General features: G+C 37.2%; 2 protein-coding genes across 6 annotated transcripts in view; both read right to left on the bottom strand.

The window, feature by feature from the left end:
• LOC140744067 (uncharacterized) overlaps positions 1–925 on the bottom strand; it is an 88,404-nt gene extending 87,479 nt beyond the window's left edge. Inside the window, exon 1 of one of the 2 annotated variants that reach the window (XM_073075529.1) lies at positions 790–925. The gene's annotated coding sequence lies outside the window, so the exon portion shown is untranslated. The remainder of the gene's footprint in view (positions 1–789) is intronic. The other variant, XM_073075528.1, reaches the window with a different exon arrangement.
• Positions 926–5,167: 4,242 nt separating this feature from the next.
• LOC140744066 (solute carrier family 23 member 2) overlaps positions 5,168–12,559 on the bottom strand; it is a 34,019-nt gene continuing 26,627 nt past the window's right edge. For all 4 annotated transcript variants that reach the window (XM_073075523.1, XM_073075524.1, XM_073075525.1 and 1 more), the window contains 6 exons: positions 11,200–11,313; positions 9,947–10,086; positions 8,403–8,550; positions 7,733–7,954; positions 6,034–6,151; positions 5,168–5,576 (listed from right to left, as the gene is read on the bottom strand). In XM_073075523.1, the coding sequence (XP_072931624.1) occupies positions 5,489–5,576; positions 6,034–6,151; positions 7,733–7,954; positions 8,403–8,550; positions 9,947–10,086; positions 11,200–11,313 (830 nt within the window). In that variant the 3' untranslated portion in view covers positions 5,168–5,488. The remainder of the gene's footprint in view (positions 5,577–6,033; positions 6,152–7,732; positions 7,955–8,402; positions 8,551–9,946; positions 10,087–11,199; positions 11,314–12,559) is intronic.

The raw sequence follows: 12,559 nt of genomic DNA, 5'->3' as shown, positions 1-12,559 counted from the left end.
CATTAATGTACAGGTATATAATATAAAATACAAATATTATTTTTGGACTTTCTTGTTTTCTCTTCAATTGAGTCGTAATAGAGTACCTGTACGACATACATATTTTTTTTCATAGTCGAAGGAAAAGAAAAAGGTTTTATGCTAGTTACTTTAAAACTATAATAAGAATAAAAATATTTGAGACAAGTTCTTTCATTAAAATTGAAACAAGAGGCTGAAAATCGGCCGCCATACTTTGTTTGGTTTCCATTTTTTATTTTCTATCCAGTAGGTAATTCGTATGTGAAATTCCAATAATTTACGAACGTACGGCGTCGCAAGACCACCGCAATTGTTATTGTTGTACTAAGAATAGAAATACACAGTTCAAGTGGTTACCGGAATATGTGGGTAGGTTTAATGTATGCAGTTTAGTTATTCAGTACATCAAATAAACCCAAACAAAAATTGTTTAATGCAAACTGAGCAGAAAAATTAAACAAAAAATAAGCAATGTCTACAAAACATACACATTTTACACATAGCTAATAAATTCATATTTAAAGAATTTTATGTCTCTTAAAATAATAAATTCGTATTTTAATTACGTGTCTTTGCGCTGTAATTAGCCGTCGAGCATCAATAAAAGCGTAATAAACAATAAAATAAAGATAACGGGAAACATCTCACACCTGACGAAGATACGTAATACGGGATCAAAATCGAATCGAATGCCGAAAGCATCCAAACAATGATCAAACAAAGCTATATTTAGTGCGACAACGCAATATAAAAAAATATTCGACATACCTGAAATCGTGGGTTCAGTGCGGCGTGCGTGGTGTCGGCTGCATGTCGGGCACAACGGGCACTGGCACTCCGGCACTGGGACGCACTGGGACGCAGTGGGACGCACTGGGACACGCTCGGCGCCGGACACCGCGCGGCCGGGACTGCCTCGCCCCGGTCGATAGCGCGCCCTCCCCGCCGCACAACAGGTTACAATGCGTGCGCCGGATATTCCGACCGAACTGAACACTTGCAATACTGCACCCCTAATTCTAAAGAGGCCATTGCTAAGGATTCCTCCTCGTCGTCCTCGACGTTACTGTCCCACCGCTGGACACGGGTATCCTTTCAGAATGACAAAGATTAGGCCATAGTCCACCGCGCTGGTCAAGTACGAATTGGTAGACTTCACATACCTTTGAAAACATTTTTTTTTACTTATAATTAAACCGGGCTCATAATTAACCAGAAAGCAACGGTACACTGCACTCCTGATTGTTTCTGAAGAGGCCTTATTATCTCCGAAGCCTCGTAATGCTCTTTGTTAGGTAGTTAGGTCGAGTTCTTTCAGAAAAATGCAGAATCAATCTTGGTTAAACAAAGGGACGGAGTGAATGCTTAAATGAAGAGGTTGAATGCTGGAGCAATTTTGAAACTGTCAGTAAAATGTAGACAGATGTCCCCGCAATGGAAATGTTTGTTGTCTTGGGATCTTTATTCCAGACGAGTGTTGCAGCTATAATACTTCTTGTCTTGGTCTACAGTTATCACAATAACACTCTGTTTAATTATAAGTAATAGGTAAGTTCATTATTTATTTACAAAATATATCTATGCGCCTTTTAATTTATGTACGTGTGGAGGTAGGAAATGTAGGCTGTCCAAAATAAGGATAGGTAATTCCTCTTTTGTGTCTGTCTACCCACCTTTTCCATAATAATGATATATTACTATTATTTTGAAAGTTCAAATATTGCTGAAAGTTCAAATATCACAGAAAGATTGATAGCTCTAAATAGATAAAATCCTTAGAACCCTTTTATTGTTTGCCGAGCGGAGGGTACATGTGAGTCACGTGTCTGCGGCAGCAGTCGATAGCCCTTGACGTATCCAATAGCCCTTTTAGTACCTGAAATATCCTATTTAATGCTATATAAGTAAAAGATAGATTGTATGTTCATTTGCTATACAAGACAATATAAAACTATGGCCTACAAAGTAAATAAATGTTATGAATAGCCGAAATGACATAGTTTCTAAATCTATGGGTAAGTAGGTATGTCTATCGATATCCTCATCCTATTTGCTCTTTGCATTAGATCAATATCTAGAAATAGAGATGCTTTGTCTACGTCACACACTGTTAATATATATCGGTAGTTCCTACTCTGGCCGATTAATGAAATAAATGACGAATGTAGACTTAATCAAGACAACCAAATATATAAAGACAGATTAGATTCGGCTAAACCTAAATCACAATGCTTAGTCACGTTTCGAAGCCGTCTGTCATAGGAGAGACGCCCACACGAGCCCTAACTTTGGTTTTCGGTACTTTAATAAGTATTGAATCGTATCTTCATTAGGTATTCTGCTCTCATGAACATGTTCAATTTCGACATTCCTGAGATCGTGGTAGGCGTTACGTTATGTATGGGTTGAATTCTTATAAAACTGGAAATATTTTTTCCAATACCGCTTCTGGGCATACGAACCACATTTGAACGTATGATTCATAAGTTCATTTTATTTTCACGCTATTTCTTGTTCTCTGCGGAGATATTATTATCGGGTTGATTAGAGCATCGTAGGAGCGCGATTGGGGTTTATGAAATTGTGAATCTTCCATTCATTAAGGGTAGTAGAATACAAGGTTTGCACGGGCTTAGTCTACGTGCGGGTCAATACAGGCTCACAGACATCTAAAACAAAATTTAATTTTGCTTATTATACCAATACCGTATACAAATTATATTGTGATAAAGTTAGCGGGCGTCTTTTACTTTTATTTTTCTTCCCAGAGCCAAACATTTATGACCAACACTAGCCAAGCAAAATAGCCTTACCTGAAGACCATCACACATGCTACCCCACCAAGAACTAAGTTGGAATGTCTTATGTTACTCGACAATATTCACGACCTCAAATAAAATATTTATTACACATACATTTAGCGAAGGCTTTTAGCAAAATTGAGGTCCCCTTTGTAATAACCTAAGAACATTTTGACCCGTCCGCTGACGTATTGGTCACCAAAGGGTCAGACACGTGGGGTTCCGGTTACAATACCCGACGAATAATATTATACATTAATTATGTATTTAATTTTCTGTTCAAGTTGAGTGTCAAATTTATTCTTGTTTAACAACTAGACAAGTGTTGAACATATCAATTAGTTTTCTTATTTCGTTGGCACATTTCTCTTATATTCAATCCATATCACGTTGTATCGCTTAGAAGTTACAAGCATAACTTTTTATGGAGGTTGGTAACATAACTTTTTACAAAAGCGAGTCATTTCTGTATTGAATATATAACTTTTCTAGTGTAAATGTAAAGATTGTGATAAAATTGACGCCGACGAACATCTGGAAGCAACTTTGCACACATCAAGGGTTTTAACCGAAGCAGATCATGAATGTGTCCATATATTTGAGGACTAAAATGGTCACTGTATTATGTGTAAGATAGCTGACACCTACACCCCGAAACGCAAAACTGCTTCACGTGAGAAATTGGTAGAGGTGGTACCGCCCTGGTAGAATCAATTCTTGAACCGAACTTATCGTTTGTGTAAATGGTAACTTACGGAGTTTAGTAATGTTAAGCGGTTGAGAAGCAGTGATAGCCTAGTGGTTAAGAAACTCGGCCTCTTAATCCAGGGGTCCATGGTTCAAATCCTAGGCACGTACCTCTGATTTTTCAAAGTTATGTGGGTGTTAGAAATATTTTATCACTTGCTTAAACGGTGGAGGAAAACATCGTGAGGAAACCTGCATACCTACAAAATCTTAAAAATAAAAGGAAAATAGGAAGTTTGCAAGGACTTTACGTAAGTCTACCAATTCGCACTTGGGCAGCCCGGTCGTCTGTAATCAACTCCAGAAAAGATTAGATATTCCCACCTGAGGTCGGCCACAGATGTGCCGCTACGCTTGAGGACTTAGCTGGAACGCCTCGGAAAAGTATGTGTCCCTTATCATACCCTTTAAAGCAGAACACAGGATCGCTTAACACTGCTGGTATGAGACAGAAATAGGTGTGGCGGTGGTGCTGCCGGAGGGGAGGACCACAAAGGGTACTACCACCTTCGAACTCACAGAGTTAAGTAATGTTAAGCGGTTGAGATCTTATCAGCAGCTCAAAAACAGTTACCGATAGCCAGTAACTCAAACCTTTCGCTACTTTAGCCTTCTTAGACCAGTGCCCAGCTGTGGGTTTCAGAAAGGCTTGCAGCCAAAGTTTAACTAGAAACATATAAATTTTCAATCAACCAACAAGTTTTGCTACATAAAGTATTTATTACTCGTAAGTTTACAGCGAAAGTCGTTACGGCTAGGAAAAGTTGATGCGCACTTGAACGGAGGAAGTTTCCTTTGAGTCCAAAATAGTATTGGAAAACTGCGCGGAACTTTTATGTCTATGCAACGTAACGAGAAATGAGCTTGCGGGCAATTTGTTGCTTTCGTAATTATGTGACCATTGTCGATGATGTTAGTTAAAGATAGCGTTGAGGGCTGGATGGGCGCCTGCCACTTAAATAACCATTCTGGGTGAATTTTATTGACCAACAAAAGACAAATAATCTACGTAATCTATATTACAATGAACGACACCAAGTGTTTGAAAGAAGTTGGCGATAAATAAATCTAGACAAAATTCTCGGGAGCTTCAAAACTTACCAAGGGTGAAGAGTTACTTTTGACAGGGGCCCTTATGCCTTAGCTACGACCATGGCCACCGACCGACCGATGTTCACCTCATAAATGTAGGCCAGTTGTACTACGAGTTGCTGTCATCCGTCGTTGTCCCTGAAGACTAAGTTGGAACATGTTATAACGCAGAAGTACCTTGGTACCTGGTAGTTCCGAATTATGTAAGGAGTAAAGATTTTCTCTTATGTAAGATGATGGATGAAACGTAATATTAAAGTTTAATTTGTGTCACGTGTCATGAGAAACGTAACATCAATATAATTGAAAGGATTTAATTAATTTTCCAAAATTATTGACAGTTATATTCTAAAATTATGGGAGGAAATCTAACATAAAATACATATTCAAGTATGTTTTATAGAAAATCGAGTTTAGAGGATGAAATTATTTATAGGGTGTGGAAATAAAATAATAGACTTCTATTTTATGTTATAAATTAATATATTTATTATTTTCATATATTATATTATTATTTAATTTTATAATTTTACTAACTTTATTAACATTAAATTCATAAGTAGATTTCATATTTAGTAAAAACCAAATTATTGTGTTTTTTCACAACAGCTTATTAGCACCACCTGAATGTACCTAAACGTGTACACTCACCTTATTATATACTTTAACTTTTACTTAATATTAAGTACTCAATACCCTAAAATATATAAGTACAATAAACTATTTTGTACATTATCAATTGGCAATTGGCATTAAATATATGTAACTAAACGATGTTTAAAGAAATCATGTAAAATATATAAATAATTATTTGAAGAATTAAAGCATCAACTATCTTTTTTCCTTTTAAACAACGCTGTGAATTTCCCAGCTTCATAGGTCGGCATGAATGGCAAATATTTGGTCCAATTCCATCTGAAAATTTTAAAAATGTAGTAAGTACTTAATAGAATTTTTCAATTTTATGATAATTAAAGAATTAGGTGACGTTTGCAATCTTGTTTGAAAGTGGTTAAAAAAAGAATTAATAAATAGGAACTCATGAAAGGCAGTAAAATACACAATATTGTAGAAAATTTTAAATACGATAAGGCTAAAATTGGTACGTCCAATTTTAATATCTCTATTTAATTATACCTTTCAAACTAAAATACATAAGCGGTGTTATAACGTAGATACAGTCATAACTCCATTCAGGATTTTTTGCTAATCCTTAGAGTTTCGGATTTGGCCGTGATGGCCCATTTGAAAAATTCACCCTATATATTGTCCGCAACATTTCTAATACAGTATATCGGTGCCGCTTGTAGAATATCACAACATAAATTACTACACCCTTGCCCAGCAGTGGGGCAGCGCGGAGTTGCTGTACCTGCGGATGTAGGGCATGCCGACGGGGAAGTCGTAGGTGTCGCCCTCGTCGCTCGCGCCCGCCGCGTGCAGCGACATCTCCTGCGCCCACGCCGCCAGCCCGCGCTCCTTGTCCGTACCTTGCATGTACATATTATATGTATCAGTATTGTCCAGTGGTAGAAATTTGGCCATGTTTTTTTCCATAAGAACGATCAGAATAAAGCATTTTAATAGGTATTAAATGAAACAAGAATTGGACAATTACTCGACAAACAAATGAAAAAATAATACTGAACTGTTTTGTCTCTTTCCATTTCTTACAGGGTGAATTTTTCAAATGGGCCTTCAGGGCCTTTTTAAAAATCTGATTCCCTGTCTGGGAATCGAACAAGTTCATTTCGAAAAAAAATAACAAACCCTGTATTATTTCATCACCGGATAGTGTCGCTTATAAGGAAAAAATCACCCTGTACATCCTTCTCATTCTGAGGGGAAACTCGTGCCCAGCAGTGGGACAATAATAGGTTGATGACGAACAATTAGCTATATAGCTACTAACTAAAACAAATGAGAAAGAAAATTGATTAATACATCAAATACAAAAAAAACTGAACTGGTTGTATTTACCTATTTATTTAGATATGTTGAAATTATGTTTTGCTGTGTGAGTATACCTACATTTATGAGCATCTTAGAAAACATTTCTTTAATATCATAATTAAGGGTCCAAATTAAATTCGAAAATGAAAATCAATTAATATTAGGGATAGCATGTATCAACCATGTAAAAGTTAACCCAAAATAAAACCATATAAATAAGTTCAATGAAACATATATACAACAAAAACAACTGGATTGTTTGTTTACTGAATTATGACGTCACGTTCGTTAAAAAAATAGTCCATATTGTAATAACTTTATATTTAAAATGAAAAATATAACTACTATTTAATGCAGTTTTCCACGCACATTATGGAAACGTTTAAGATTCAATAAAATAAGCAACAATTGTGTTTTCCAAATATAAATGATCATGAGTCACGTGACCTAGAGGTTTGTTTCGCGGCTACGTCTATATTAGCGGATAATAATATTGACAAAGTAAGCTGGCGGCGAGCCAGTGGAAACAATAGCCGATGGCTCCCTTCAGCCTTCAGACATCAATATTCGGGACCAGTCCATCTTGATACAGTCGCGCTTGATGGATCGGGGAATGTAGAGAAAATAATGGAATTGTTTATTGAAAATAGATTCGAAATATGTTATTTGACTTAAAATAATCTCACATCCTTAAACGTCAGCTAGTTAAACACGTTGGAACTTTTGAACAGGAATTGCAGTAACGATTTTTTACTAGAATTATGATTATTTGGCCATATACAACATTACAAGCGACAGTGAGTTATTCTTGCTCATATGGTTGTCCTTATAACATAGAACATATTCTTTATGTAAAATTACTTTATCTACAAGGATTGTATCTTTTATCTAGCTTACAGAAAAAGGCAAATGTCTTGTAAAAATTGCCATTCTGCTACTCAAAATACTTATACAATCGAAGACCTCACCAGATATTTAATTGAAAATATCTTGTAAAATGTACCTATACAACTCAATCTACATTCTATGACTCAAAATATAATAATAATAATATTTTTACCACGTAAGACCTCACCAGGTATGTAATTACTTAAACGTCTATTTGTTATGGATCTCACCAGGTATCAAGTTATCCAGCAAGCAGCCAGTGATGCCGCCCACCAGGATGGAGGTGGACAGCAGCACCTGCAGCACGGCGTCCAGCGCCTCCACGCCGGTCTGGATGACCCCGCTGTGGGCACCCATCCAGCGCGTCAGCACCAGCGGGAAGAACAGGCTGAACCCGATGATGTACAGGTTCCGGGAGCTGTTCAGGTCCACGTACTGGAGGGCGGATAGACCTGGGAGGAGAAACAGTCTACTAATCAGACTTTGAAAGTTTACCATTAGTCTAATGTCTCCTCTAAGCGAAAACGCTGCTGGGTCACTGAAAGACATGTTTCTCGAAGTAGACACTACGCGGTTATTTTTATAATGCAACGGTTTTTATTAAAGTTTACTTATTTATTAACCTGTTTGTTATCTCAACATTTTTTTGTAATTTAACTACAACAACATATTGCGATCACTATACACAGCACAGAAGATTCCGGGTTCAATCCCCCGGTCAGAAATCAAATAATACATTTGATTTCTGTTCAGATTGAGCTCCGAACTATCAAATGTATCTATATGTCTTTATCTTCATATTATGTCTGTGGCATCCTTTGAGTGAGGAAATCCTACTACGTAGAAAGTATTTTTTAATCCTTAGATTAGCTGATGGAAAGGATGTAGCAAGGCACTCACCGAAAGCGGAGATCATGCCGAACATGACGCAGAAGAGTCCGCCGACGACGGGCTGCGGGATGATGATGAAGACGGCACCGAGCTTGCCCACCACGCCCTGCAGCAGCATCAGCCCCGCCGCCCACTGCACCACGCGCCGGGAACCCACCTGCCAGGCGGGAGCCGCCGTCAGTACCGTCCTTACAGGAGTGTACCATACCATACCATACCATAAGACCATACGGGTCCATGCCCAGAGCCCCAATCTTGCGCAGACCCCAATCTTAATGGGACCCGATCTAGTGGAACCCCCGGTATCAAGGGGGCCTCGACATCCAATTTAATTATTCCCGAAAGGCCAATATGATGACTACATCATGCACTAGCACAGTTTGAGTTTGATTGTATTCTTTCTACAAGTACCTACAATCTACGTATTTAAATCCTCTGACGTACTGTTGGCTGTTTTGCTTGTTATTGACTTTTTTTTATGAAAAATGACATCATAATTGGTTTCTTTTTAATTATTACTTTATACAATGGGGCATCACATTTTCGGGTACCCTAGTTACGACTAATAACAGAATAAACTCGTAATATACTTTTGAAATGAAAACTTCTTTAGCGACGTTCTAATTTTAAACTCAACGAAACAAAAGAGCAACCCGAAAAAAAGAAACACGCATTTAGAGAATTCAGGCTGCGAGATAATAATATGATATTATATAGTATTTCCTATTATCTTGGCGTCCTCTTTGTGTGGTGCTTATAATGTAACACATGCAGAATAATATGTAAAATATTTTTTAAACTTTGTAACATTATTATAAAAAATATACACTGACATAATTATCCTACTTACTTTATTATTAATTCAGCGTATTCTCAATCTGTTCTGCTGGCGTGTTTAAGTAATTTAGCGTACAGTCCTCGATAATGTTCGCAATTCGAGGCGATCAACCTGAACCTTTTAGTTCACAATGTCAGTCAACCAGCGTTACGTTACAGGTAATTGGCGTGCAATTTGTTGTAATCAGCAGTCTATCCTTAGATATAGTAAGATAAGACTTATTATTAAGAAAAACAATACCTAATAAATACCAAGTAATTGAGGTTAGGTTCTATGAATCAATGTATAATTATAACGAAGTTGTTTTGTAAGTTTTAATATATCAACAAAATGATGAATTTCGATTTTAGGGATTAAGTTTGAGTGTATGTTTATTCGTTTGTTTGTGTCCATGGCTTGCATAATGCGAAGAATCTTAGAGTGGGCTCTAGTGGACTAAGGGGGAGAGGCGGGCGGAAGGAGTGTCCGCCCCAGGCGCCCGGGGGCCCCCAAACACAATTGCCAAAAAAAGGTCGTCAGAACCAAACAATCTGTTAAATGTCTAGAATGGCTATAGTATAGCAGAAAACGAGTGTATAGAAACTGTGTATGTCAATGTGTGTGCGTAGAAGTGAGTATAGCTATAACAAAACAAAAAAAAATGATTAGTACGCACTGGAGGCCCGGGGCAGACTGTCCCCTCCCCCCGCCTATTGCTAGAGCTCAGTAAAGTTACCTTGGTGACGCCGATGGCGCCGACGTTCTCGCCGAAGGTGTTGGTGCCGTTGCCGGAGCCCCACAGGCCCGCCAGCGCCGTGCCGAGCCCCTCCACGCCGAGCCCGCGGTTGATGGCGTGCAGCGGCGGCGGCGGCGCCGCTACACAACAACACTTACTTAATACGTAGTGGAATCGATAACGTTTTTGAAGACAGCACCTCTACAGCTGTTTCTAGCTGCTTATTAAGATATGATAAGGCTATAAGAGTAGCAATGCTTCTATGGCCAACCTAAGTTACATTACAATCTTATTTGGATAGATTACCAACGTCCCTCACGGCAATAGTAAACACCGCTTCGTATTAAATATTTTTGAAAATGATAGAACCCTTTGTGATTCAACTTCGAAGCCACCACCATTCATAATTCTATTAAATAGAAAAATTATTAACAGCAATATTCGTTGTTGCCGTATTCTAAGCCATGAGCGACAATGGCCAATTAACATTAAAAAAAAGAAAAAAGAATACTATATAACCAAATTAAATCAGATATCCCACAAAGAATAATTACCTCATATAGAAAAAAGAATCAATTAATATATTCATACTTACATTACATTTTTCGATCACTAAGAAATTATTGTAAAACTAAACTCATTTAGAAAACATTAAAGCTAAGTAACTTATTACTCCGCAACTTATCAGAACACGCGATACTGTTATTACAGAAATGCATTTCCAATTTCCACAATAAGGACGTGAAGTTGAACAAAACTTTGCAGACGGGAAATAATTGAGGGATTTTAGTAAAGGGTAATTGCCCTCAGTTCATTTATATTTATTATTGGTAACAATGATTCGCTAAGTAGTGTGAATTTGAAAATTAGGGCTTCAAATCCCGGGTTAAGTTATTTTTACGTCATGTGCCTATTACACTTAGGTAAATAATAAAGGAAAATTATGTAAGAAAAAAATCTCAAATGTGTAATTTACAATGTTACACTTGGCCAATACTAATTATTAGTATAAATTATGCCTCGTAGATCTAAATATTGTTAGGAAAGTAAGTAACTCGCTGATCCCAGATTCGGATTTATATCAGAAATCAAATTATATTATATTAGGCATACAAAAAGTTTAGAAAACATCAATAGCGCAATTCAGAAAACATGTAGCGCCATCTCTTGACGAGTTAAAAAGCCGTCACACTAGTATATTAGTTCAGACGATTTATAGGACATATAAGCTTACGATACAAAATCAAACTAACCACACATCCTGGCGGTGGTGGGGTAGTAGCTGATGGACTCCACGGTGCAGGCCAGCACGCCCGCCAGCATGCCCAGCACGCCCGCCACGCTCACTGTGGGGACTCCCCATTGACCTACAGATACATAAGTAAGATATTTAGAATGGTTGAGCGATAAAACTAGCTTTAAAAGTAACTAATTTGAAGGTGGTAGAACCCTTTGTGGTTCGACTCCGGCGGCACCATCGCCACACCTATTTCCGCCTCACAACAGCAGTGATAAGCACTGCTGTGTTCTGGTTTAAAGTGTGTGGTAAGAGAGACATACCTTTTCGAAACCTTCCCGCTTAGTCCTCAGGGGCAGCGGCGCATTCCTGACCGATCTCAGATAGGAATATCTAATCCTATGTGGGATTTAGTACCAACGTTCCATGGGCAGCAGTAGCCACTTACTATCAGGTGGACTGCATGCTCCTCTGTTACTCCTATATTATATAAAAAACTACCCTTGTAGATAGAAAATAATGTTCCTAAATTTCGTACCTACTAGAAAACTTCGTAACAGTCGTGCGTGTATTGTTATAGAGTTGCGAAGTATAACAACAGACACAGACTAAAGTTTAAATGATCAATTTCCTTTCTGAGAGGATGGTGTTTGTATATTCGTCTTTGTGTATATCAATATTATCTATATCACATGAAATCCTAGTGTGGAGTTAAGTGTAGAAAGCGTAATGTATATGTATGAAAGATACTTTTAGATCAATTCCAATTAGCGGTGGTCGTTGAATCAACGAACTAGTTATATCAACCGTTGATTCACATTCAACGAATCAACGTTAACCTAATAGAAATTAACTAGTTAAATACGTCAACGATGTTGAACGGAACGTTTCGTTATTTTCAACGTAACACACAACGTAAATTGTATTTTGTAACGGTGGTCGTTGAATCAACGAACAAGTTAAATCAACCGTTCAACGAATCAACGTTACGTCAACGACGTTAAACGGAACGTTCCGTTATTTTCAACGTAAAATTGTATTTTGTTTAGAATTAAACTTACGTTATTTTTTTTAATAATATACGAGTAGCAGACGAGCTTGATTGTCGGTATAATAGCATAATTTGAACTGCAATTATGTAGAACATATCGAATTATTTCCTAATAAATAATTTTTAAATAATTATAATTATAAATATCAAGAATTGATATTTATATCAATTCTTGATATTTATAATTGATATTTATATCAATTCAATAAAATAAATATTGATATTTAATAACATGCACTACGTCAAATTGTTTCTAAAATAACATTTACCGCACTTCAGTAGAGAAGCGTTGATCGTTGCAACATAGTTAAAAACCGTTTATTGA

This window comes from Epargyreus clarus, unplaced genomic scaffold (genome assembly GCF_041222505.1).
Source record: "Epargyreus clarus isolate Ecla_fem2 unplaced genomic scaffold, WU_Ecla_fem_2.2 ptg000008l, whole genome shotgun sequence".
Classification (NCBI taxonomy): Eukaryota; Metazoa; Arthropoda; class Insecta; order Lepidoptera; family Hesperiidae; genus Epargyreus; species Epargyreus clarus.
This window is presented reverse-complemented; position numbering and strand designations above follow the sequence as displayed.